Raw genomic sequence first — 25,239 nt, forward strand, 5'->3', positions numbered from 1 at the left:
GTCCGGCCCCGGCTCCCGCCCCGCGCCCCCGCCCTGGGCTCCCCTCCCGGGTCCCCGCCGCTCGCTGCCCGCTCACCCGGTGTCCGCCGCAGCCATGGAGACGGCGGCGCGGCGTGATGACGCACGGGCGGCGCGCAGCGGTGGCGTCACGGTGCGCGGCGCGCCGGAGGCGGGGCCAGCGTTGCCGTGGAGACCGGGACGCCTCCCGGCGGGGGAGCGATGGGCGAGGTGGGGGGCGGGAGGAGCTGGGGTGAACTGGGGTGTACTGGGGTGTACTGGGGTGTACTGGGGTGTGCTGGGGTGTACTGGAGTGTGCTGGGGTGTACTGGGGTGTACTGGGGTGAACTGGGGTGTACTGGGGTGTGCTGGGGTGTACTGGGGTATACAGGAGTGTACTGGGGTGTACTGCGGTGTGCTGGGATGTACAGGACTGTACTGGGGTGTACTGGGGTGTGCTGGGATGTACTGGAGTGTACTGGGGTGTACTGGGGTGTACTGGGATGTACTGGGGTGTACTGGGGTGTACAGGAGTGTACTGGGGTGTACTGCGGTGTGCTGGGATGTACAGGACTGTACTGGGGTGTACTGGGGTGTACTGGGGTGTGCTGGGATGTACTGGAGTGTACTGGGGTGTACTGGGGTGTACTGGGATGTACTGGGGTGTGCTGGGGTGTACTGGGGCGTGCTGGGATGTAGTGGGGTGTACTGGAGTGTACTGGGGGCGCTGGGGCGCACTGGGGTGTGCTGGGGTGTACTGGGGCGTGCTGGGATGTACTGGGGTGTACTGGAGTGTACTGGGGGGTGCTGGGGCGCACTGGGGTGTGCTGGGGTGTACTGGGGCGTGCTGGGATGTACTGGGGTGTACTGGGGTGTACTGGGGGGTGCTGGGGCGCACTGGGGTGTGCTGGGGTGTACTGGTACTGGGCGTGCTGGGATGAGCGGGGGTACCGGGGCTGCCATGGGAGCCCCGCGGTGCCGTGTCGGAGCTGCCCCCGCCGTGGCCCGGGGCGCGGCGCCTGCCCCCCCCCCCACTCCCCGGGGTCGCTGCCGGGCCGGGGGCAGCAGAGCCCGGGGGCCGTGGGGAGGGGGCTCTGTCTCCGGCTGCCCGGCCCCCCGCGAGCGGCCCCCTCCCGCCGCCGGCAGCGTGCCGAGGCGAGGGCGCGAGGGCGCGAGGGCGCGAGGGCGCGAGGGCTGCCGTCTCTCCGCGCAGAAAACGACCCCCCGGGAGCGGGCGGCCGCCTCCAAGTCGCGCGGGGAGAAGTCCCGGCCGCCCACCGTCGCCGCCGCCAGAGCCGACGTCGTCCCCGGGCGCCTGCCCGAGGCGGAATGGCTGTCCCTGCTCGCGGCCGAGCGCGGGGACGGGGACGCCGGGGACGTCCTCGCGGAGCTCTTGGCCCGCGTGATGGACGAGTGCTCCAAAGCCGACGCGGCTCGGCAGGTGAGCGCGCCCCGACCCCGCTTTCGGGGGGATCCCGGGCGCCCGGGGCGAGCGCGGGTCCCTCGCAGCCCCCGCGCCGCGGCGCGGGACGGGGCCGAGGGCGCGGGGCGTCAAGCGGGGCGGGGCGGGGCGGGGGGCTCAGCCCGGCTCCGCCCGCAGCGCGTGCCCTTCGCCGTGGGCCAGGCGCGCGACGCCCTGCTGCGCGTCGCCCAGTGGCGCTTCCTGGCGCGGGACGAGGGGGAGACGGACCCCGCCGGAGACGGCGCCTGGCAGGAGGACGAGGAGCCCGAGCCCCGCGCCGGGGACTCCTGGGCGCGGGGCTCCGTTCCCGTCCTGCGCGTCCGTCCGTCCCCGTGCCCGGGCGACGGAGAGGTGAGACGTCCCCCACCCCGCCGTGGCCCCCGGGCAGCCGAGCTCTTCCCTTCCCTGCGGGGAGCCGGGGCGAGCGAGCCCGCGGGGAAGGGCTGAGCCCGGGCTGCTCCGGGGCCGTGGGACACCCGCCGAGCCCCGGGCCCGGCCGGGGGGTCCTCCGGGCGCCGCTGCACGGCCCCCGGCGGGGGCACGGCCTCCCCCGAACGCCCCCGAGGGGGCCGGGGGTCCGTGCCGAGGTGGGCAGGGGGAAGGGGGAGCTCTGCCTTCTTCGCTGGGGCTGCCCTGCGAGGTGCTTGGTTGGTGCCAGCACGGCTCCCTGCTCCGGCGGCGCCGAGGGCCGAGCCGTCGGCTCCCGCGGGTGAGGAGCCGTGCCCGCGCGGCTCCCGCGCACCGAGGGGGCCGGGGCTGCACCCCCTGCCGGTGCTGGGCCCGGGGAGCAGTTGCCACCGACACCGAGTCACCCTCGCCGGGCACCTCGACGCCCCGGCCCACACCAGGTCCCCCTTTGCCCCCTCCCGGGCAGGTCTCCGGCGCGCAGGCCTCTTGCCGGCGTGGAAGGCAGGACCCCCCCGCGGCGGCCGAGGCCGGAGCTCTCCCCACGCGGCCCCTGTGTCCCGGCCAGGTCCCCGCCGCCAGCGCCGTCCTGCCCGTGCCAGGGCCGTCCTGCCCGGAGCTGCTGCCGGACGAGGCGGCCACCGCTCCCCGTCCCCCTGTTGGAAACCCCCCCCGTGCCCGGCCCCCGCTGCCTCGGCCGGCCCCGCTCCGCCCGGGGGCACCGGGGCCGGCAGAGGAGGGACGGCGTCCGCTGCGGTCATCCCACAGGGACGCGGAGGGGAGCGGCACGGCGGGGGTCGGCGGCCACAGGCCGCCGCTGCCGCCTCCCTCCCGCAGCAGCCCGGCCGGGATCCGGCCAGGGAGGCCCCCGCGCAGCGCGGGGGCGAAGCAAGAGGGGTCTGGCACCGCCCCGGGGGTCCCCAGGCTGGGCCCCGGCAGCCGGCCCGAGCGCTGGATCAGGCCCCAGGTGGAGGTGCTGGACCCGGGCGCGGAGGCCAAGCCGCCGGCGCGTCCCCAGGGTGCCCGCTGGCGCGGCCGGGGGCCCGAGCCGGGCAGCGCGCGGCTGCCCCGGGGGCTGGTCGCCGCGGGGGGGGGACAGCTCCGGCCGCCCACCCCGGGGTCGCTGCAGCCCCCCAGCCCCCTGCCCCGGCCGCTCGGCTCCTTGCTGGACCGCGCTCGGCTGGCCCCCGGCGTGACCGTCAGACGGGGCGGCGGCGTGAAGCACAGGCTCTGCGTCCCTGCGCACGGCGAGGAGGAGGAGGAGGAGGAGGAGGAGGAGGAGGAGGAGGAGGAGACGGCGGAGGCCAAGCGGGACCTGAGACCCATCCGCCCTGCCGTGCCCTTCCTGGCCGCTGCGGCCGGGCAGGGCACGGGCGATGGCGAGCGTTGAAGGCCGCAGACCCCCGCTCCCCCCCGCGCCCCCGGCAGCAGACCCGCCTGCCCGGCCCCCGATCCCGGCGCTCATCTGCTGGGAAACCGGCTCCAGCAGCTCCGGGGCCGGGTGCCCGGCGGGTGCTGCCCTCGCCCGCAGCTCAGCGCGGCGGCTGGGCGCTCGAGCTCGGGGAGAGACCCCCCCACCCCCGTCCCAGGCCGGCTCCTCGCCCGCTGCTTTCGGCACGTTTCCACCCGCCCCCGCGTCCCCGCGAGTTACCGCCGCGAGCGCCAGGTCCGGCGCGGGGCGGGGCACCGACGCGGTGCCGCGGGGCAGCACGGGCCCTCCCGGCTGTCGGTGAGGCCGGGAGCTCGGTGTCTTTTGCAAGCTCTGCTGAAGAAAACAGAAATAAAACAAAGAGGTTTCTGTCGCTCGGCTCTCGTCCCCTGCCGCAGGCCAGCCCTGCGCCTGTCGCGCCGCGAGCTCCTGCACCGGAGCAGGGGCCGGGAGCGCAGCCCGCAGCGGCCAACGGAGCCGCCGGCCCTCCGGCACACATCGCACAGCAACCTGCCGTCCGCTTCGCAGCTCGTAGCCGCACGCAGCCCGTACCCTCCAGCTGATTTGCCACCGAACGAGAAATGAGAGGGATTTAACGGGGTGAAGCGTCTGTCTGGCTTCACCGCCTGAGCTCTCCCTGGGGTTTGCCACCCACCACCCCGTGTGCCCCCCCGGGCTGCGGCGCTGGCCCAGGTCCCCGCCCTCGGAGGCTCGGCCGCCTCCGAGCCGCTCTGCCTGTGCACCCCGGTGCGGCCGCTGCCTCCGGCTGCGGCCCCGGCCCGTGGCCCCGGCTCTGCTCCCTGCACCCGAAGCCGCCGGGGCTGGCGGGGCCGAGCCGCCGCAGGGCTGTTCGCCAGCTCCACCGGCGCTCTGGCTGTTTTCTGTAAAGAACCCGGTTTTGGCTGCCATGGCGTGGGGCGATGCTCAGGGACGGCTGAGCTCATCCGGGGCGGGAGCTCAGTGCCGGGGAAACGCTGGAGGCTTTCGAGGCCGGGCGGCCGGGGAACGGCAGCAGCTTGGAATCACGGGGTCGTTTAGCTTGGAAAAGGCTGTTGAGATCACCAAGCGCGACCGCGGCTTGGGGCCAGCGACGCTCGCCCAGTGCCGGAGGCTCAGAGGCCGCGGGAGCCCCGGGAAAGCTGGACCCCCCGTTCCCGGGGGAAGCATCCGTTGAGCTGCTAAACCCCCCCGACGGGGCCGGCTGGAAGGGCCGTGCCTGCGTCCCCAGGCTGCCGGCCTGCTCGGGAGGACGGGGACCTCGAGCCGGGGCTGCGCCGGCGGGACGTGGTGGGCAGGGTCGGCCCGGACGCCCACCCCGCCGTGAGGCCGCCCCCGGGCTGCAGCCTCCTCCGTCCCCAGCGCTCTGGGTGCAGCGCGGCACAGCGGGGTCCCTCGCTGGGGCTGCCCCCCGTCCCGGGGAGCCCCTCCGGCAGGTCCCCGCTCCCGCGGGGCTGCGGCCGCGGCCCTGGCTCGTGGCCGAGCGTCCCCGCGGGGCAGGACGGGGACCGTGGGGCATCGCCCCTCCTGCAGCGGCTGCCCCGGGGCCGGCGGGGGGGGTCCCTGGCCGGCGCGGGTGAGCAGCACAAGGGACGCGTGGCTCAGCCTCCTGCCCGCGCTGCCCCTCCTGAGGTACGAGCCCGGCCCGCCGCTCTCCTGCCTCCGTCCCTCCTCGGCTCCCGGAGGGAGCGGGAAGGGACCGCGCTGCGCCGGGGCTGCCAGGCTGGGCGAAGGTCCTCGGCCGACCTCTGGCCCCAGCCGGACTCTGTCCCCCGGCCACACCCCAGTGCCCCACACAGCCCCTGCACCCCGGCCGGACCCCGCACCCCGGCCATGGAGCTGCTGAGCGCCTGCAGCCACCCGTGCTGGCCCCTGCTCGCGCTGCTCCTGGGGCTGCTCCTCTGGGCCGGGAGGAGGCGTGCCTGGGACCCCCGCAAGTGCCCCACCGACCTGACCGGCAAGACGGTGATCGTCACCGGAGCCAACAGCGGTGAGCGGGGACTGGTGGCAGGGGAGCACGCGGGCTGCGGGGGTCGGGATGGGGCTGGGGGGGTGCAGGACCCTTGGCTGCAGGGCCGGGGAGGTGCAGGACGCGGGGGCAGGGCTGCGGGTCCTGCCCGGCCACCGGTCCCAGCCAGCCACCCTCCGTTCGTGCCGGAGCCAGGGGAGGCGGCCGCTCCCCGCTCCCCAGGGATGGAGAAGGGGCCGGCGCACACGCACGGGCGACGGCGTGACGGCACGGTGCCGTGGGGTGACCCACAGGGACACGGGCCCCTCCTCTCCAGCTGCCGAACCACAGCCCCTGCTTCGGCGCTGCGAGCGGCCGCAGGAGCGGCCGGCGGCCGGTTCCTGGGCGTGCACGACGCGCTCCCGGCACCCTGCGCCCACGGTACGCTCACGCCGGGTGCCCTCAGACGTCTCCTGCACCACGCTGACCGCCGGCCTCTGCGCCGCACGCTCGGGAGCCGGTGCCCGGCGAGCCGCCCCGGCTGGCCGGCATCCTCTGCCCCGCTGGGCTCTGGGCAGCCCCTGCCCAGCCCCTCGGCCGGACTCTGCCCCAGCGGGGTTAACGACCGGCAGCCAAGGCCACCGGGCTGCCGGCCGCCCTGGGCACCACGCGGCGCCGGAGCCGGAGCCGCACGCCAGGGACGGGGTCGCTGCTCCCGCCTGCGTCCTGTTGCGAAGGACGGGGTCAGGGCCGGCACAGCCGGGGCAGCGGGACCCGCGGGGCCGGGGTGCCGCGGGGTCCGTGCGTCGGGGTTGGGGCGTCCCCTCGCACGCAGGGCACTGGGGTGTCCCTCCGCGTGCCCGGGGACGGGATGGCCCCACGTCTGCCGGGTGCCCCCGCCCCGGTGCCCGTCATTGCCCGCCGTGCGGGGGCACCGATGCAGAGCGGTGCTGGCACGGCGCAGCCGGGTGGGTTCGGTGGCCGTGGCCGTGGCAGCCGTCCTGCCTGCGTGGCCTGGGTTGAGCCACCGACCGAGCTGCAGTGAGCCGCCACCACCAGCTCCTTCCCGCACCCCGCGGTGGCCATCCTGCCTCGTCCCCGTCCCCGTCCCCGTCCCCGCACACGGAGCGGGGAGCCCGGCCCCGGGGTTCCTGCCCCACTGCCCCCCGCCGGCACCCCCAGCTCCAGCGCTGGGGCCCCCTGCGTTCGGCGCCGGGCTCCAGGCAGCAGCTGAGCTGCCCGGGACGGTGTCCCCCTCCGTTGTCCTGCGCTGCTCCCGGGGCTGCCCGGACCCTGGGGCCGGGGACACGGACCCCCGGGGACCCCCCGCCGCTGGGACCCGGTGGGGATCAGCCCGCGCCCGCTCCGTGCGCTGCAGGGATTGGCAAGTACGTGGCCCTGGACCTGGCGCGCAGGAATGCCCGCACCATCCTGGCGTGCCGGAGCCGGGAACAGGGCCAGGCAGCGGTGGAGGAGATCCGGGCGGCCACCGGCAACCCCGCGGTGCTGCTGCGGCTGCTGGACACCGGCTCGCTGGCCTCCGTGCGTGCGTTTGCCCAGGCCGTGCTGCGGGAGGAGAAGCGGCTGGACGTGCTGGTGAACAACGCTGGCCTCACCGGTACGCACCGGCGTCGGGGCCGGGCGCCTGCTGCCCCCGTCCCAGCCCCGGCCGGGGTCCGGCTCCCCGTCCCGCTGCGGCGGGCGACGCCTGCCCGGCTCCCGGCCCCACGGCGCCCCGCGCTCCCCTCTTCCAGGGCTGCCCTTCACCGTCACGCCGGAGGGGCTGGAGCAGACCTTCGCCACCAACTACCTGGGCCCGTTCCTGCTCACCAACCTGCTGCTGGGTGAGCGCGGGGGCTGCCGGGGCCGGGGGGTCCGGGGGACCCCTCCCTGCTCACCCCCTGCTCCGCGCAGACCTCCTGAAGGCGTCGGCACCCGCCCGTGTCGTCAACGTCTCGTCCTTCCGGCACAGCGCGGGCACTGCCGACGGCCGCTACCTCACCGGGCAGGCGCGGCTTGGCGGCTTCGATGCCGCCTACAACAGCACCAAGCTGATGAACGTCCTCTTCACCGCCGAGCTGGCGCGGCGCCTGCAGGGCACAGGTGGGTGCCGGGCTGAGCCGTGCCGTGCCGTGCCGTGCCACGCCGTGCGCGGCCGTGCCGTGCCATGCTGTACTGTCCCTTGCCGTGCCATGCCGTCCCACACAATGCCCAGCCGTACCCTGCCGAGCCGAGCCGTGCCACGCCACGCCGTGCCATGCAGCTCCCCCCCGGGGCCATCTGCCTGTCCCAACCACCCCGTGCCGCCGTGCCACGACGCAGGGGCTGCGCGACGGGGCTGAGGGGTCTTGGCCCTGGTAGAAACCCCCCCGGGGCCCCCCACGCGCCGCGGGGCCGGGACGGCCCTGCCCAGGGGTGGCCGCGTCCCCTGGGGCGGCCCCGGTGCCGGGGCACGGGGGAGCCCCCGCTCTGAGGCCGGGCTCGGGGCTGCTCCCGCTGCTCCAGGAGGGACGGCAACGAGGGATTCGGGTCCCGGAGCAGCGACCGGGGCGGGAGCGGGGCCCCGCCCGTGCCGGGGTCCCCGCGGCCCCCAGCCCTGCCCCCCGGCACGGTGCTGACGGTGCGGCTCGGCAGGGGTGACCGCCAACGCCCTGAGCCCCGGCTTGGTGAGCACCAACATCATGCGCCACTTCGGCTGGGCCGTCCAGGCGCTCCTCATCCTCATCCGCCCCTTCATAAAGGTGAGCGGGGGCAGGCGGCCGGGCCGGACCCTGCTTGGCCCCCCCCCCCCCCCCCCCGTCCCACGGCCCCGGGGGGCGGCCGGGCCCCCTCCTCACCCCCCTTCGCCCGCAGTCGGCGGAGCAGGGGGCCGTCAGCACCATTTACTGCGCCGTCTCGGAGGAGGTCTCGGGCATCACGGGCAAGTACTTCGACAGCAACTGCGGGCTGGCGCTGCCCTCCGTGGCCGCCCGCGACGCCGGCCTCGCTCGCAAGCTCTGGGAGGAGTCGGAGCGGCTGACGGGGCTCGCCGACGGCCTCCGGCACTGAGCCGGCGTCGGCTCCGCGTGGGGACGTGGCGGTGGCTGTGCCACCCAGCGCTACCAGCCGCCGTGCCGGGGTCCCCGCAGCTCCCCGGGACACGGGGCCAGATGCTGCCAGGGGGACGCCGGGGCCGGCGCCACGCGGGTGGAGGGCAGCCAGCGCCGGGGCGCGGGGAGCTGCCCCAGCCGCGGCGGTGCCGGCACCCCGAAGCGCAGCAGAGGAGGGTCGCCCTGCCTGAACCAGCCCCGCAGCCCCTTCCCAAAAGGGAGAGCGGCCACAGGGCCCAGCCGCGCCAGGACAGCTGCCGTGAGGGCGTAGACCGTGCCGCCGGCCGCGGTGTAACTCCTTTATTAAAGAGCCCTGTGCAGCCAGCGCCGGCTACTCCCAGGCGATGTCCAGGTCCAGCCGCTGCTTCCGCACCGCCTGCAGGAAGCCGTCGTAGTCCCGCCGGCGGATGTCCCGGCAGCGGGACAGGTCCAGGCGGCGCAGGCGGCCCTCGGAGGCCAGCAGCAGCCACGCGGTCCGGCTGGACACCCGGCTCTCGGCCAGCGAGAGCTCCTGCAGCTCAAGCAGGGGCGGCCCCGGCGCCGCCAGCGCCGTCTCGAACACCGAGTCCAGCGGGAAGGGGATGCCGAGCAGGCGGAGGGTCCGCAGGCGCGGGGCGCGGCACAGCAGCGAGGTCAGCGTGGCCCGCAACGCCAGCCCGTGCCGGGCCGGGAAGGCGCCGGCGGCGTCGGCCAGGGCCAGCGAGAAGCTCTGGAGCTGGGGGAGGCCGCGGGGCAGCAGGTCGGTGGCCCAGCAGGGCGGCTCGGCCGGGGTCTCCCCGTCGGCGTCGGCGTCCGGCGGGGCGTGCAGCTCGGCGCTGAAGGCCCGCAGGCCGGGGCAGCTGGCGAGCAGGGCGGCCGGGGCGAGCTCGTCCCGGCAGCAGAAGCCGTGCAGGGCCAGGGTCTGCAGGCGGGGGCCCAGGCTCCGCGCCAGCGGCAGCACCTCCGCCAGCGCCCGGCCGCGCCGCCCGGCACAGCCCAGCGTCAGCCGGGCCAGGCGGCCCCAGCCCAGCAGCTCCCAGCCGCCCGCCAGGCCCGGGCCGTCCCCCAGCCACACGCAGACCTCCTCGGCCCGGGGACAGACGGCGCGGACGGCGGCCAGGGCGGGCTCCTCCACCTCCTCCACCCGCCGCAGGGGCAGGGTGAGCCGGGGGCCCCCCGGGGCAGCCCCCCGCAGCCGCGCCAGCTCCCCCAGCGAGGGGAAGCCCTCGGCGTCGCCCGTGCCGTCCAGCTGCCGCCCGTGGAGGAGGCGGAGGGCGTCCGGCACGGCGCCGTGGGCCAGGAACTCCAGGCGCGGCAGGGCCAGCAGCAGGAAGGCCAGCGCCGCCGCCGCGCCGCCGTCCCCCGCGGGCTCCAGGCCGCGGGCCAGCAGGACGCGGAGCGCGGGGCAGCAGAGGGACCGCGCCAGCGGGTCGTAGGCCAGGTGCCGCAGGGCGCGCGGGGACGCCTTCTTGCAGCGGGACACGTCCAGCTCCTGCAGGCGCCGGCAGCGGGAGCCCACGGCCGAGAGCACCCGGACGTCGGCCTGCGTCTCCGCCAGCCCCAGCCGGCTCAGCTGCGGCAGCTCCTCCGCCAGGTCCACCAGCACGTCCGCCGACAGCCGGCCGCAGCCGTGCAGGTCCAGGGAGCTCAGGCTCTGCCGCCGGCACACGGAGCCCCCTCAGCAGGGCGGGGCGGAGGGGACCCCCGCGCCCCTCCGCCCCCCCCGCACCCCCCCTCGGAGGGCGGGCGCCCCCGGCCCCGCGCGCCCCCGGCCCGCTGACCTCGCAGCGCAGGGCGACGAGCCGGCCGATGGCGTTGCTGACGAGGCCGGGGCAGGGGCGCAGGCTCAGCTCCCGCAGGTGAGGCAGCAGGAGCAGGTGCAGCGCTGCCCGCGTCAGGCGCCGGCTCTCGCCCAGCAGCCGGATCAGGTCCTGCACCAAGCTGCCGGCTGCGGAGGGGCCGGGGCTCAGCCGGAGAGACCCGGCGCCGCTCGCCCGCGCTCCTCCGCCTCGCGGAGGGGGCCCCAGACCCTGCGCCTCACCCAGGTCGTTGAAGGGGCCCATGACGAAGCGGAACTCGTACTCGTCCAGGTAGTTCTCGCTGTAGTCCTTCACCCAGACGCTCTGCATGTGCCGGGCCAGGCTCTGCAGGCAGAGGCTGCCCAGCGCCGGCACCTCCTTCCTCCTGGGCATCCGGCTGCTGCGGGGCGCAGGGACGGTCGGGCACGGCGCTCCGGCCAGCCAGGTCGGAGCTGCCCACGGGCCCCAGCGGGCACCGCGGCCTGTCAGGGCCCGAGTTAAACGCTTCAACCGTTGCCGCAAAATTGGTTAAGAGAGCCCTGCCTCGGCGCGTGCGGCCTCAGCCAGCCCGGCTGTGCCGCAGCACGGCCCGCGGCCGGGCCTCTGCTCTGCCCGGGGCTTGTCTGGGGTCAGAGAGCTGCGTGGCGCTGGTTTCGGTTTTGCTTGGCTTTGCGCACCGCATGGTGGCTCACCCCCGGCGGCAATCCCACCGCAGCAGAGAGGGACCAACCAGCGCGGTTCGCTGCGGCGCAGCACACCCCGAACCCGCCGGCAGAGCGGCGGAGGGAGCGGGACAAACAAACTACGCCAGCAGCCCCTCGCCAAGGGGGAGACCCCAAACCTCACCACCACGCGCTCCTCCCGGCAGGCAGGGCGGGCACCGGCTGCGGCAGCACCGAGGACGGGAGAGCAACGGCGCTGGGAAAGGGGGCTGGGAAGCTGGGGAGAAGCGTTGGCTGTGGTGTTAACTGGGACTGGCAACACCTGGGGAATCGCGCTGCCTCGGAATCCCTGCAATTAGAGAAGAAACGAAGGGCTGTATCTCCATGAGAGGAATAAAGCACCAGCCAAACGCCGAATCCCGGTGCCTGGATTCGGGAGACGCCCCAGTGCAGCCAGCAGGCCGGGGAGAGGTTAACTGGGACGGGGAGGGCTTCGAAGTCCGGGCAACTGGGGAGGCTCCCGAAGACGGGAGAAAGGCAAACGCCAGCCCTGCCTGCGCGGGGGCCGGTCAGCAGACCCTCCGGGAAGCCGCCTCCGGGCACCCAACGGGCGAACCCGTGCCGGGAGCAGCTGGGGCGAGGGACGACCGCAGGCCTCCAGCCGGGCGGGCGGCCGCGACGAGCGAAGCGGGCGCCGGGAGGGCAGGGGACGCGTCACGGCGTCGCTTCGGCAGAGCCCTGGACGCAGCCTCCGGGCGGGCAGGCGGCGCGGTACGGGCGGCTGCGGGGGCGAAACGGGCCGCGCTGCCGGGATCAGCGTCGCGACCGGCGGGACGCGGGCTGGCACCTGCCGGGATCGATACCGGCGCCGGTGGCCGCCGGCCCACCGCCTGCTCCGCTAGCCCCCGCGGCGGGGGGCTGCCGGCCGGGGAGCGGCCTCGCCGAAACGGTGCGGGAGGGGTCGGATCCGTCCCTCCCGCGGCACCCCTGGGACCGCACCCGCGGGACCCCACCCCCGGGACCGCACCCAGGCGCCGTGCCCGGTTCAGGGATCAGCGGGGCAGGCGACGGGGCGGGGGTCCCTGCCTGGGGGCGCGGGGGAGGCAGCCGGCCCCGGGCGGGAGGGGGCCGGGCCGGGCTCCGCGGGAACCCCCTCAGGCACCCGGCACAAGTTCCGCCCCGCGAGGGCGGCCCCGCACCGGCGGCTTCGGGGACGGCGGCAGCCGGCGGCGGGGAGCCCCGAGCCGCCCCCCGGCCGTGGCCCTGCCCGGGGCAGGGACCGCCGAGGCCCTGCCCCACCGCGGGGCCGCCCGCCCCGGCCCCGGCCCCCGCCACGGCGCTGGGGCCCGGGAGCCGCTCCCGCCCTGCGCTGGCCCGAGGAGCGGGGCCGGGATCGGGCCCCGACCGCGGGGGCGGGGGGGGGTTGGGATGGATCCCGCCTCCGCGGCACCGGGCCCGGGCCGCTCCCGGGACCAGCCCCCCGCCTCGGCGGGGACCGGGCCTGGGCCGCTGCCGGGCCGGGAGCACTTACCGGCGGCTCCACGTCCCGTCCCGTCCCGCTTCCTCCTCCCGCCCGGCCCCACCTTCCCGGCGGGCGGGCCCGGCCCCGGGCCCGGCCCCACCGTTACAGGCGCCGGCGGCCCCCGCCCTGCCGCGCCCCATCCCGCCGGCTGTGCCCCGCTCCCCCCCTAGGCCGCCCCTCGCTGCGGCCCGGCCCGGCCCGGTCCCGGTCCCGGTCCCGGTCCCGGTCCCGGTCCCGGTCCCCGCCGCCGGGCCGGGGCAGAGCCGCTCCGCCTCCCCCTGGGCGCGGGGGGCCCGGCCCGCCCCGCAGCCCCTTGTCCCTTCTCCCCCGCCATAGCGTGCCCTCCCGTCCGCTCCCGGCCGGCTTCGCGGCCGTCACTGCGCATGCGCGCTGCGGGAGGCCCCCTTCCGGCCCCGGAGTGCTGCCCCACGCCGTGCCTGACGGGCAGCTGGGCCTGCGGCGCGGCCGGGCGGTGCGGCGGCGCGGCGGGCAGCCCGAAGGGGCCTAGCGGGGGCCTCGCGGCCGGGCGGGGGCCGCTGGCTTCCGAGGGCGGGAGCCGGTGAGCGGCGCTGGGGAGCGGCCGGGCGGCAGGTACCGGGCGCGGCCTGGGCCTGGGCCTCGGCCGGGCGGGGGGGCCCCCGTGGGGCCGGGGCTCCTGACGCGGGGAGGGGATTCCCCCGCCCCAGTGTGTGTGGTTTGGGGGGGGGAGGTGTCGTGTCGGTGCTGGGGTGCGGAGCGTCCCCCCCTCCGTGCGGCTGTGGGGGTCTGCGTGAGCGGGGGTCGGTGCGTGGGTGGCGGGGCCACTTCTCCTCCCCCCGTGGGGTGGGGGGGCTCCCGCAGCGGAGCGGAGGCCGAAGGTCGGTGCTGGGGGGCCCCCACCCCATGGGGAGCCTGTCGGGGGGGGCAGTGCTGGGGGACCCCCGCCCCATGGGGTGCCTGTCGGGGGGGCAGTGCTGGGGGACCCCAGCCCCATGGGGTGTCTGTCGGGGGGGCAGTGCTGGGGGACCCCCGCCCCATGGCGTGTCTGTCGGGGGGGCAGTGCTGGGGGACCCCAGCCCCATGGGGTGTCTGTCGGGGGGGGCAGTGCTGGGGGGCCCCCGCCCCATGGGGTGTCTGTCGGGGGGGCAGTGCTGGGGGACCCCAGCCCCATGGGGTGTCTGTCGGGGGGGGCAGTGCTGGGTGGGAGCGCTCACAGGTACGGAGCAGGGCTCGGCCCAGCTCTGTTGCCCCCCCGTGGGTAGCTCACGGCCGCCCGTTCCCTGGCCCCCCGCCACCGCAGAGGCAAGGAGCAGCTCTGTGGGGAGGGGGAGCGCCCGTCCCGGTGGGTGCTGAGCCCCCGCCCCGGCGCAGCCAGGGTCCCCGCTGCCAGCCCCGTGCTCGCGCAGGCAGCGCGGGGGTCTCGGCGGTGCTGCCCGCGCCCTCGCTGCAGGGCGGCAAAGGCAGAGCCTTTGTGCCCTCCCCCCCCCCCCCCGGCTCGGGAGCCCCCGGGCCCTCGGCGGCTGCAGCGCTGCTGGGGGGGCTGCGCAGCCCCTTCCTGTGGCACGAGCATCTACGGCCGTGGCAGCGTTGCCCAGCTCCGGGGGGCTCGGTCGTTTGGCAGAAGGAAACCTTTGCAGGTAACGGCAGCGGTCGCCTCGAGACCAGTGACTAAGCACGTGAGCCCTCTGTAGAAACAAAGATTCTGTTTTATGCGGATATTTCCGGCAGCAAACGTAAAGACAGGTGAGAGCAGGTCCGAGAGGCTGGTGTGCCTTGAGGAGCGTTGCGGAAGCAGAGCTGTCTGTGTTCAGAGACGCTCACATTAAGCATTTTTGTTTTGGGAAAAAAAAAGTAAGTGTCACCTTTCACTTCAACCAGCTGCTCTTTGTAGCTCCAGGTTTGGGGTTTGTTTCCAGTGTAATTCACCTTTTTCCTCAGTGTGGTGCTGGAAACCTTCAGTCCGTCTGAGGAATGGGGGCTGGCTTCCTTGCGCGGGGTGTGGTGGAGCAGCTTCATGGCAGACTCGTTGGGGATGAAGGAGTCTGCACGGTAGGAAAAAACCAACACAGTCACTCCGGATTGCCTGTGGAAACTCCCCTGCTAGTACAGCGAAGATAGACTCGTTTTGCAGTCGTAACCCTTAACGTTAACTTTAAATGTTTGCCGAGCTGTAGCTTCTTATTTGTGAAACAGAAGGAAATCTTGCTTCCAAGCAGAGCGTGCTTTCCAGCCCCTCCTGGCAGCGCGTACCGCTCGCAGAGCTGTTCTGGCCTGCGAAGGTTTCCGTGCTGGGGAGCGGGAGGTTCGTACAGATAACCTGCGTCTTCCCCATCCGGATGAAATTTTGGTTCTAAATTAAAGGTTGAGCCAAAACGTTATGAGAAATGAAACACAGACTTAAAAAATAGCATTTAGGAAGGACCGTGAGCTGCACAAGCTGAAGGGGTCAGCTGTTGGATTGGAAAAATTTGGATTTGGAGGAGGGCAGGAAGGACTCAGCCTTTGGGCGGCTGATAAGTGGGCTGATTTGCACGGGTGCATCGTGGCTGTTTAGTGGCCAGGAAAAAAAGCAGAATTGTTACGGCCAAACGTTTCCTTTCACATAGTCTAGTAAAGATACCGTATGGCTCTTGTCTAGTAAAGGTACGGTATAGCTCTTCTAGCTAAGAATTCTGCCCGTTGGGTACACGAGAGTGCAAGCTGGAGCCCTCGTTAGTCAGCAGGATATCTGAATAATTGACTGATCAAATTAAGACTGGGCCACGTACCTCAGTTTCTAGTCCGTGATGTTGTAGGTCGTGTGTTAAAAGCTGTGCGTCCGCCCGTGTATAACACCGGTACCGAGCGTTGCTGTGCTTAAGCAGTGTCTTGGATTTTTCCGATCAGTGCATTCGCTTTTGCGTTTGAAGGAATTAATTTTCTCCTCCGCAACGCGAGGGACGCAAGCCCCGCATCTGAACTGTGTCGCGGGGCGTCCCTCGCGCTCGTCCCTCGCGTGACGTGGCCGCGGCGGTGCTGCCTGGCTCCGAGCCGCTGGCACTGCCGCGGCGTCACCCCACGTCTGCGGTGGCCTCGTGCTGGGGCGCTGGAAGAGCCGGTCCCGTGCCCCGGCGGTGCGGAGAGGTGGATGTGTGAAGGGAGAGCCGTGTCTTTGCTCCAGGGGCGAGGTGCTGCTCCGGGAGGGTGCGAACCCTCGGAGAGGAGACTGGCCCCGGCGCTGCCGTGTTCCCTGCCCGGAGGCACCAGCCTAACGCCTCTTCCCTTCCCACCAGCGCTGCTGTCCCCTCCGCCAGCCTCCCCGGAGGATTTTCCCCCAGCGTTTGCTGGGTGCGTGTGAGCTGCGGGGCTGCGCCGGGCTTTCGCTATTGAATGGGTCTTTTACTGCATCGAGGCAGTAAGTTTTGGGTGAGAGTGAAGACCGGGTGGTGACGTGCTGCTGTTCTGTGCTGCAGCTGAACCGTCCGGGGGTCGTCCCCTCCGCTGCGCCCAGTGGCTCTGCCAGACGAGAGCCTCTGTGGATGCTGAACCTCTTCTCGATAAATTAAGTCTGTCTTTGCGGCTTTGCTGAGAATACACCGCGTCAGTAAATCACGGCTGGGTTTGCAGACAGGATAAGCTCCTGCAGCGTGCATCAAGCGAAACCTCTCTGTGCGTAGACTCGTCGCATTCTGCAGCCTCGCCGAGACCAGCACAAAACTCGGCACGGCGCTTTCTGTTTTTCCTTTTTGCTAACAAAAACTCCCAGCCCATTCGTGTTCGGCACCGGAGGTTCCCTGCGCGTGCCTGGGGCAGCTCCCGACATCAGCCATCGGCTGCACCAGGAAGGGCTGGCCTTTAAACGGGACGCGGGTGTTACGCTGGGGTTTTTTTTAAGATCCTGTCAAGGTCTTGCTGTGTGATCTTGGACCAATTTCCTCTTTCCTTTTCCTTCTCCCTCGGTTCCCAAACATGAAGCTGAGACTGTGACCTACTTCACGGGCGCTCAGGAGGGTGTCGTGCTAAATTAAACGCAAGGCACTTTTAAGTTCCTTTGAAATGTTTGAGGGGGAGCAATGAGCAATTTTATTTGTTTTTGACAGAAGGGAGGCTTCAGGAGCTCCGGCACTGGGAGCTGAGGCGTTCCTTTGGTGGTCGTGTTGTGCTAATGCACCATAAAGCCCCGAATCCCAAGCGGGACTTGCAGAAGCTGAATTGTGTGGGCTTTTGCACCCGTTCCTAAAGAGTTTGCAAATCTGCCTTGTTTGTTTGAAAAATACCTAAAGAATGCAGAACGGTAGGGAAGAAAATGGGCGGTAAACACGCAGGGGCTGTCGTAGCTAGGCACGCAGCTCTTCGGCTCGACCTTCCTCGTGGCACGACGAGGACTGCTCTTCTGCCGGGCTTTTGGCCGATGGGATTTTGTGGGCTGTAAAATGACTCGCAGCCCCAGGTAACGGCACCAGGCCGGTGAGCGGTGGGGTCATGCCTCGCTGTGGGTGCCCTCGGTTGCCTGCCCTCTGAGGGAAAGGGGGCTTGCTGGCCGGGCATTCCATAAGGAGTGGAGAAGTTCGTTACGGATGATAATTGCTCGGAAAAGAAAGCAGAGGCAGTTGTGTACCTGCTGAAGTGCAGCAGCTGCTTTTCCAGCAGTTGATCAAAGCCTCACAAGGAATCAACAGTTTTGGTTGCTCTAATCTTTGAGCAATAAAGCAGAGCAGGCATGTCTTTAAATCAGCTTTTCCCGGGATGATTAAACCCAGCGGAGGCTAGATGGCACGGACAGGCTGATGGCTGGGGCTCGGTGGCCGTGGCAGGGTGCTCAGCGGTGGAATAATGAATGAATTGTTCTGATGGAGATGAGCTAAAATCGACTGACCTCCTCCTGCTACGGGGGAGCTGGTCCGCAGCATCCTTGGCTTTTCGGTCCGTTGCCGTGGCTACCGTCTCCCGGCAGCGCTGCTGGGGCATCGGTTGCGATCCTGAGGGTTTCAGCTTTAACGAAAAAGGAAATCGTCAGATTTCTGGTGTAAGAAACCTCAACCGGAGCGTGCTCCCGCCTCCGTGAGCGGTGGCTGCCTGCCTCGGCTGGCGCAAGCTGTGCGGTGGTGCAGCGGCGCAGGGCGCAGGCTCGCAGCGCCCGCCCGCCGGGTCCTAGTGCCTTGGAGCCGTTCTCGCTTGGAAATCGGGGTGGGTGCCCTGCGGCGAGCACGGCGCCGGGCTCGGGCGACGGCTGCGTCCCCTCCTCCAGCGGCCCGGGCGCGCGCGGGGCTGGCGTCTGGTGGCGTTGCACCGGACGGCCGGTTCTGACAGCTTGCTTTTGAATAGGCGAGGGGCGCGGAAAACGCTCTCCTGGCGCTCGGGTGGGAGCGTGGCCTTCAGCGGGAGAGCTGCCGGCGTGTCCCGGGTGCTGTGCCAGGCACTGGGTCGCGGGGACACGAGGCTCGGGTGTGTTCTGCTTTCTCATCACAGGCGTTGCCTGTCCCCGCAAGCCCTGTCTCTTATGGCCAGGCAGTCGTGGTTCAGACACCAGAACGCGCTGGTTCGCGTTGTTTACAAGCGACGCAGGCTAAGACGCTTTATTTTAGGTGGTAAACGCCTCTAGTAGAGGGAGGGTTGCGTGGCTGGTGAAGCACCTGCATTACCGTGGTCTGCAGCGGCCCAAGCTGTGGACGGGAACCTTCCTGTGCCGTGGGTGTTTGGGGACAGGACGAGCGATACTCCGTGCTCCAAAAAGATCACGGTCTAAATATAAAATGGGACGCGGTGGGATACAGACACACGGAAAGCACGAAGAATTTATGGGGCAGCACTGGTCAGCGCGGTGGGCTTCAGTCTCACTGTAACAGCACAGCATCTGTCATTCGTTATTGGATGTCATTGCAAAGGAGAACTTTAATTAAGTTTTTTAATGGCTCAGCAGATTTTTCTCTGTGTTATTGGCCTCGTGTAGGTGGCTCTTGGGAGACAGAAATAAGATTGTACTCCTACTAGCAGTGCTGGGACAGGAGCTGGAGTGGAGGTTTGCTCTGGCTCTTGCGCCCAGTACAGGGCTAGAATTTGCCTTTCGTATGCCCGCCCGCCGTGCTGAACCGTGCTGACGTTCGTAACCGAGAACGAACTTGGAAGAGGAGGGAGCTGGGACAGGTATAACTGGGCAGAGCAAGTTCTCCTTGCAATCTTTCCACTTCTCAGGCGAGAACAGAAAAGAACCCAGGCTGACTTTCAGGTCACCTGGGGGAGCATGCACAGCTTAGAGTTTAATTAAAAAAGTCTTAAACTCGGCCAACTCGATCTGGATTTATATTGATGCAATAAAGATGGAACCCTGAAGTGTCGTTTTTAGAATTTCTTTTCTGAACAGAAGTTTGATGGCAGACTAAGCTGCTTTTAAATAAAAAAGAAGCTTTGCTGAAGCGATTTCATGGGGAGGTGTGTGTGTGTGTATAAAATATATAGATAGAAATACACTAAGATGGCACTTTGCTCTTCCTAAATAAATAGTGGGGAGTTTCCTGAAGCTTTTTAAGCTTCCTGCTCAGTTTGCTTCAACTGAACAAGCTGTTAGTGTTCAAGCTACGTGGCTTGTGGACCGTTTCTTATCCCAGATTTCGGCAAAAAGTCTGAAGGTTTTAAACCGAATATTCTTTGGCCTCTTTACGACAGTTTCTCTGTAATGATGAGTGTTACTTCGAGAGCTTGGGCAGCTACCAGACAGTCATTGTGGGTCCTAATAAAGCTACGGCTGCCAGCGGCCTGCAGGATGGCCGGTGTCCCTGGGGAGGAAGGGCGGAGGGGCACCGGTGACTCGCCCACGCAGGGTGACGTGTGGAGGTCTGTAACGTTTGCCGCTCTTTTGCAGGTGAATGAAGATTGCCCCGAACCGGCAAGAACGACCTTGACCTGTGAAGTATGCCCCAAGCTGATCTAGTTCAGCCTCCCGTGCGAATACACGTCTCCTGAGATCCTCTGAACTGGATTTGTGAACAAACACCCAGGCAGCTTTTACGGTACGTGTCATTGCCTAATAAATACCTAAATGCCCGAGAAGGGACTGCGCTGGGGTAACCGCGCACTGCGCTGGTCCCTTCCCCGGCGCGCCGGCCCCTGCTCAACGCGCTGCCTTCGCCTGTCCTTGTCCTTGCTCTCGAGTCTTGTCTTTTCAGCACCAAGGGTGCAAGGAGGTCTGCGAGAACCCTCCCTGCTCGGGACGCGCAGTGCCCTTTTATGACAAGAAATTTTCTTGTGGGTGCTCAGAAGTGAGGTTGGATCGGGAGGCGGGTAATCGCCTTGCCCAGCAGCTGGTGTTGCTTGGGAATAAACTACGCCAGTGGCCTGTCGGAGGCTTGGGGTTCATCGCGGGCGGTTGTGAGACGAGCTGGGCAGGAGCTGCCTTGAGCGCAGCTGGGGATCAGGCAGTAAGAGGCGAGACCATAGCCTTTATTAAGGCCGACATTTCCTATGATTTGCTAAACTAAATTTATTAAAGCGTGTTAAACCAGTAACTTTATGTGAAAGCTTTAACACGAATCAGAAAATTGGGTATGTTTTTGTGGGAAAGGGGCTGCTGTAGTTTCTGGTAGCTGTGGCAGCCCCTGGAAGTGGCAGGAAGATTTATTCATCTTAGTTATTTTGTTTGCTTGAAACAGCAGTTCATCCAAAAATGATAGTGTCTGAGTTTGGAGAAAAAATTAAATCGTTTTCCTCTCTGTAGAGCAGGCTCTGGGCCGAAATCTACTGGTTCTACAGAGGCTGCAGCAGCCACCAGCCAGCTTCACCTTAGGGGTGTTTTTCTTGTTTGCACCGATTGCTTAAGGCTGTCTCAAAATGCTTTAATTGCAGGAAGCTTTACATATCCCCATGTAATGCAGTTTCAGTTAACTAATAAAACTACTGTCTAACCTGGGCTTTTTGTCTTTCCGTCAAGTTTTAATTTTCATCCAGGGTCCACCAAGTAAATGAGAAATGAAAACGGCGAGTGGTGAATGGTGCTACGTAACTTTGTTAGGCTAAGAAACGGTATCTCCTCGAAGGTGTCGATATTGCATCCTCCTGCTCGGCAAAACAGTGATTTTCCAGTGTTCAGCCTACGTCTATTCACAGAGTCATTTCCAAAGGCTCTTGCTTTTGTGTTCATACTTATTTCAGTATGGGTTTAGGAAATCTCAGTGCAAGGGGTTGGAGCTGGTACGTTCGATGTCCTCGTCGTGGTCTGGGGCTGTAAAGACCCTCCAGCGCTGCAGCCAAGCAGCCTCCACGCATCCCCCCCCCTTCCGACCACAGGGTTCCAGCTGTGAGGGTGGGAGGAGGAGGAGGAGGATGGGTAGGCGCGGTGCCTTTGGGCAGACAGCGTGAATCCCGCTGGTAGACTTGGGGAAAGCGGGAATCTGGCCTCGGAGACGTGTCCTCCATCATCGTGTGGGTACGGGAAGCCGGGATCCCCGAGCGGGAGGGAGCACAGAGCCCTCGAGTGCTGCGGGGACGGTGGTCCCCGGTGGGCTGGGCTCCTGGCAAGCCTGCTCCAGCAGCGTCCGTTGCCTCCCAGCGCGGTGCTCCCGGCCGGCCGGCAGCCGCAGCAGGAGGGGAGGGTGGCAGCGGCTGCTCCCCTGGGGCTCGGGGCGCTCGGCAGGGCCCCGGCACTTTTGGGTGCTGCTGTCGGGATCTCTTTCCTGTGTCCTGCCATCGGAGGGAACAAGTGTTTCTTGCTGCTGTCACAGCTTTTCCCTGGTGGCCGCCTGGCCGCTGGCGTTGGGGAACGGCCGGTTAGGGCGGCTTGGGGGGTGCTGAAGTTTGGCATCTCTCGAGGGCAGGTGTCTCTGGGCGGCCGAGGTGCTCCATCGGCACGAGGTGCAGGTACCTCTGCTCCTGTTCTTGACCTGCTTCAATAGCTGCAGGATTTCTGGTTTCTGTGGGAAGCTTTCAAGGGGCTCTGGTGGAGCATCGCTGGCAGTCGTTCCCATCCGCCGCGGCTCCGGTCCTTCTGTAGCACTGCGTGTTTTCAGAGGCTCTTTTGAAAACGAAGGCAGGTTCCAGCCTTGGCATTGTAGTGACAAGGAGAGAGTGTGCTTTGATCGCTGTGAGCCTGCCCGTGCTACGGCGAGTAGCCTGAATGTTCTCTAATGTTTTCATTTTCTTTTAGCTTTAAGTGGCCTGAAATTGAGGCTTCTTCCCCTTTCTTTCTTTGCAGCTTTTGTGTAGACTGCGGAGGCTTAAAATTGTCACGGACTTACTGTCCTTGGGGTGAATCACAGGCTTGTTTTAAATGTAAAATGTTTTCAAGTTTTGCACAACTGTTTTTAGATTTCCAATGAAACCATCACGAGTCCCTAACTGGACGTTAGAAATTGAGTATGTGTTCTTACTGGAAATATCTTCCTTGCATACTCCTTCGTGTGGCTTCATTCACCGGGTTTGATTTCCACCGCTGCTGCGTTTGTGGGTGACGCTGCGGGGAAATTGGGCGATTTGGCGCAAGTTTGTTCACTGATGCCGGCGGCGGGGGCTCGGGGGGGTCTGCGGTGCCCCGCCGCCTGCCCCTTGGTTGCCAGTCACTAGGGTACCGGCCGCTGCGCTGGCTGGCAGAGCAGGCTCTGCGGGGATGCTTCAGGGGGAAAAATGGTGCGTGCGTGAGGGCAAAATTCCCTTGCGCTTCAGGTTTAACGTGGAAAACTCTAGGCCGGGGGAGGAGGGAGAAATTAGCCGTGTAGCATTTGTAATTTTCTTTTGAAATGAAAAAATACTTTTCCAGCTACAGCTGGTCTTGCTGGGGGGAAAGCCTTCCTGATATTCACTAGTTTTTTGCTTGTTTCAGCGTATATCCTGTTATTCCTAGGGCTCTGCGGGAAGAACAGTGGTAAGTTCCCGTCCCTTGAGAGGGGGAAGTGTCCCGTGTCACCCGTTCCCAGGCTGCGGCAGGACCGTTCCCCCTCCTGCACTTACTAAAGTCACTGTGAGATTTCTGTGGCTGTTTCCCAGTGCTCTTCGTACTTAGAGGAAGGGTTTCTCTCGCCTGATTTCCCTGCCTGTCGTTCCAGCCTCTCCTTTGAATAGAAATGCCGCCGTCGCTCTGCTGGGGTTACCACCCTTCAAATATTTGTGCAAGACGGCCGTGCCCTCTGGTTAGCCAAGGGCCGTGGCCACGGTTCTCGTACGTCTCATGCCGCAGCCAGCTGTTCCTCTGGCTCTGCCCCAGCCTCGGAGGCCCAGAGGTCGCACAGGAACACAGAAAAAACGTTGGTATTTAGATTCCAGATTTCCTGAGTCTGTCCTGCGCCTTGATCACAAGAACCTTCTTCCTCTTGTATTAAACCAAATGCGTGAAAGCAGCCCGAATCGGCGCTTCCCCCGGGGTTCCTCCCATCCCCAGCACCATCAACGGGTTTCTCTTCGTACCGGGGACGCGGCCCTGAGTTACCCTGCCATCGTCCCATCCCACGCGCGCGCTGACCTGCTGAGCCCCGCGGTGGGCAGCCCCCGCCTTGCAGGAGCACGGTTGGTCCCACGTCCCCTGCAGCCCTGGCTGAGCAGGAGGGACGTCTGGCTACGGGGCAGCTTGCGGGCAGACCTCTCTCGAGGTTCTTTGCTGCTGTTGCTCCGGGGCAGACAAGCGGCAGCCTCTGCTCTGAGCCAGGACTGAAGCCGAGCTGTGCGCAGGGCTCTGGTCAGGCACGGGCCAGGCTTCCGGTCTCCCGGAGACTCTGAAGTGTGCTGCTGCGTCTCCCGGTCTGAGGGAAGAGGTCCGGGCTTGCCTGGTTCTGCAGAGATGCAGCCTGTAGATAGCTCCCTCAGTGGTAAAATCCAGTGGACCTTGGCTAAAAAGGGAAGAAAATACTAACCGGAGCAGATGCAGCTCGTGCTGGAGAAGAGCAGGGCACAGTGTCTGTGCTGGGTCAGAGCGAAAGTCCATCTTGGCCAGGAGCCTGTCTTAACAGTGCCCGGTAGTGGCTGCAGAGGAGAAGAATATTGGAAAAAGGTGAAATATGGTGATGTTTTCTCCAATGTAACCTGCCAGGTTCTGGCAGTGAGTTGCTGGAGGCTTCCGAAGCCGGAGGTGGTACTTCTGTCTGTGGTTAAAAGCACTTGATGGATTTTCTACAAGGGAAAAATTTGGACTTAATATTTATTAGAGAGGAACCAAGAGACTCCTAGTCTCGGGAGCCCCAACACGTGCACTGTCCTTGTAGGGGGATGAGGGAAAGTTGACAGAAGGGGTATTTTAGTCTAGGGATTTTTTTGACCCACAACCGTTGGATTTGTCTGCAGTGTGAACGGGAGACCCCCGGTGCTCCCAAACCGTCTTCACTGCCGGGGCTGCAGCAGTGACGCCTCCCACCCCTCCTTCGTTTCGGTTATGGGTCAGCGCAGGGGGAGTACCGCGATCCTCCTCCCAAAGCGCTCGGCTTTGTTCGTGTTACGGTCGGTAGAGAAAGACGGAGTGACCTGGGCTGGGACAAACTGCCTGCTTCCGACCGGCCAACACGTCACCGCCTGGTCTTTCCAGCTCTCGTTGGTGTTGCGTTGCATTCCTCTCTTCTGGTGATCGCTGTGGTTTGGCCTGCCCTTCTCCGGGCTAGAGGGCTTTGTGAAGAGCTTTGGGAACCTTTGCCTGGCAGGTTGCGCAGATGCAAAAAATATTTATAATGCGTGGGAAGGCTGGTGCTGAGAGGCTGGAGATCGGGTTCCTCCTGCTGCGCTGGCTCAGCCGCACGGGCGCAGGGCTGGCCGAGCTGGTGCTGGTCTCGCTTTTTCATAATTTCATGGTGTTCGACTAGTTTTGGTTGTATTTGACTTGGGTTTTGTTCAAGGCGGGTTTTGGCATCCAATGCCCTTGATCTCTCCTAGAGCTGACAGAGTTGAGGGGAACGGGAAGATACTCTTGCCTTTTTGTCACTTTCTCAGAGGCTTTTGGGTTGGATTTCTGTACGTGTAACTGTTTCCTTTAAAACAGCATCGAGGAGGGGAAAAATGACTTCAGCTCAGACATCCACGTCTCTGCAGAAGACTGCTTCGGAAGTGACGGACAGGTTTTAGCTTTCCCTTTGTGCTGGCCGTCTGGAGTGACGGGGAGTGCGCTTGTTGACTGCAGTGTGCTTATCTAATGGGTAATTCAACCTGTGCTTTGCATGAGAAATATAATTGTCCTTTGACAAAAACCCCGTAGCTTTTCCGAGCGGTCTCGCGGAGCTCCCGGAGCAGCGGCAGGGTTTTCCCGTCCGGCAGGGAGCGCCTCTCCCGCTTTGCCCGGCGGGTGCGGTTATTCTCCCCTTTGCTCGCCCTGGGCGGCTTGGAGCTCTCTGGTGATCAGCGAGCGCCGGGGGTTGAGTTGCTCTGGTTGAGTTCTTGGTTGTTCCTGCGACTGAGAAAGGCCTAGTTTCTAGTGACGTTGTTTGTTGTTCGTCCCCGGGTGCACGTCTTGCGGTTCGTTCCCTGGAATGCAGTTGCTGTCTCCTTGAAGGCCGCCTACTTCGTTCTGTAAGACGTCCTGGTCTTCCTCTGTCTGAAGGTGCCACCCCCTGTCCAGTGCCGTGCTCTGCTTTTTTGGTGTCTATCTGCGGTTTCAAGCCTTTCTGACTTACAGTTCCTAAAGCAAAATTTCAGCGCGGGTACCGGCGTTAAGGTAGCTGATGTGAAGCTTGCATTTCTTGTTTGCCTTTTCTGTGAATACTTAGGAGTCATCCGCAGCCGGGCAGGAGATAAGGGACCAGAGGATAGGTTCATTAATACAAATATTTTGAGAAATTCAGCCCCCGTATTGACCTATCAAGAACTTCCCTAGCAGGTTCCTCTTCACCCTTTTAAAAGCTTCCTGACGACGCTGGTTTTTCCCTTCAGGTGGTTCATTGCCTCCTCTGTGGTCACTGCAGTCGGATGCTAAAATAGGGTGCAAACAGTCATAAAAATCCATGGTGCGGCCCCTCTTTTGGGGACGGCCTGGGGGACACGGCTGGGCGCGGGGTCCCGGGACGGTGGTGGGTGCTGGTGTCTCGCCGCAGCAC

At 66.8% G+C, this 25,239-nt stretch overlaps 2 protein-coding genes and 1 long non-coding RNA gene across 8 annotated transcripts in view; 1 reads left to right on the forward strand and 2 right to left on the reverse strand.

Annotated features, from left to right (window-relative positions):
• The first annotated feature begins 165 nt into the window (after window positions 1-165).
• On the forward strand, window positions 166-3,368 carry C4H2orf81 (chromosome 4 C2orf81 homolog). Of its 2 annotated transcripts, XM_075499135.1 has the most exons (4): window positions 166-228; window positions 1,211-1,438; window positions 1,598-1,810; window positions 2,334-3,368. In XM_075499135.1, exons 1-4 carry the CDS (start codon window positions 220-222, stop codon window positions 3,252-3,254), a joined length of 1,371 nt encoding a protein of 456 aa, XP_075355250.1. In that variant the 5' UTR covers window positions 166-219; the 3' UTR covers window positions 3,255-3,368. The 2 variants fall into 2 exon arrangements, with proteins under 2 accessions (XP_075355250.1, XP_075355251.1); XM_075499136.1 differs by lacking the exon at window positions 1,598-1,810.
• A 5,228-nt stretch (window positions 3,369-8,596) lies between these two features.
• On the reverse strand, window positions 8,597-12,547 carry LOC142408797 (uncharacterized). 4 transcript variants are annotated; one of them, XM_075499371.1, is made up of 5 exons: window positions 12,299-12,545; window positions 10,952-11,116; window positions 10,348-10,505; window positions 10,088-10,254; window positions 8,598-9,960 (listed from the first exon to the last, which is right to left on the reverse strand). In XM_075499371.1, the coding sequence occupies exons 1-5, from the start codon at window positions 12,427-12,429 to the stop codon at window positions 8,659-8,661; spliced, it is 1,923 nt and encodes a 640-aa protein (XP_075355486.1). In that variant the 5' UTR covers window positions 12,430-12,545; the 3' UTR covers window positions 8,598-8,658. The 4 variants fall into 4 exon arrangements, with proteins under 4 accessions (XP_075355485.1, XP_075355486.1, XP_075355487.1 ...); XM_075499370.1 differs by having other exon boundaries at window positions 8,597-9,960; window positions 10,088-10,505; window positions 12,299-12,547; XM_075499372.1 differs by lacking the exon at window positions 12,299-12,545 and adding an exon at window positions 11,384-11,526 and having other exon boundaries at window positions 10,088-10,505.
• A 6,701-nt stretch (window positions 12,548-19,248) lies between these two features.
• The window catches only part of LOC142408799 (uncharacterized), a 37,647-nt gene continuing 31,656 nt past the window's right edge, over window positions 19,249-25,239 (reverse strand). The window contains exons 4-5 of one of the 2 annotated variants that reach the window (XR_012775428.1): window positions 23,080-23,188; window positions 19,249-22,080 (exon numbers count right to left, since the gene is read on the reverse strand). This is a non-coding gene — a long non-coding RNA (uncharacterized LOC142408799). Of the gene's footprint in view, window positions 23,189-25,239 lie in introns of both variants that reach the window. The other variant, XR_012775427.1, reaches the window with a different exon arrangement.

Source organism: Mycteria americana, chromosome 4, assembly GCF_035582795.1.
Source record: "Mycteria americana isolate JAX WOST 10 ecotype Jacksonville Zoo and Gardens chromosome 4, USCA_MyAme_1.0, whole genome shotgun sequence".
Classification (NCBI taxonomy): domain Eukaryota; kingdom Metazoa; phylum Chordata; class Aves; order Ciconiiformes; family Ciconiidae; genus Mycteria; species Mycteria americana.

What these genes read in the sequence shown, in the direction of transcription:
- C4H2orf81 (XM_075499135.1), top strand. An exon ending in AAGCCGACGCGGCTCGGCAG is followed by an intron (nt 1,439 to 1,597) that starts GTGAGCGCGCCC and finishes CTCCGCCCGCAG; the next exon opens with CGCGTGCCCTTCGCCGTGGG. An exon ending in CGTGCCCGGGCGACGGAGAG is followed by an intron (nt 1,811 to 2,333) that starts GTGAGACGTCCC and finishes CCTCCCGGGCAG; the next exon opens with GTCTCCGGCGCGCAGGCCTC.
- LOC142408797 (XM_075499370.1), bottom strand. Translation starts at nt 12,429, where the DNA reads ATGGGGCGCGGCAGGGCGGGGGCCGCCGGCGCCTGTAACGGTGGGGCC. An exon ending in GACGGGACGTGGAGCCGCCG is followed by an intron (nt 11,117 to 12,298) that starts GTAAGTGCTCCC and finishes CTCTAATTGCAG; the next exon opens with GGATTCCGAGGCAGCGCGAT. An exon ending in TCGTCGCCCTGCGCTGCGAG is followed by an intron (nt 9,961 to 10,087) that starts GTCAGCGGGCCG and finishes TGCCGGCGGCAG; the next exon opens with AGCCTGAGCTCCCTGGACCT.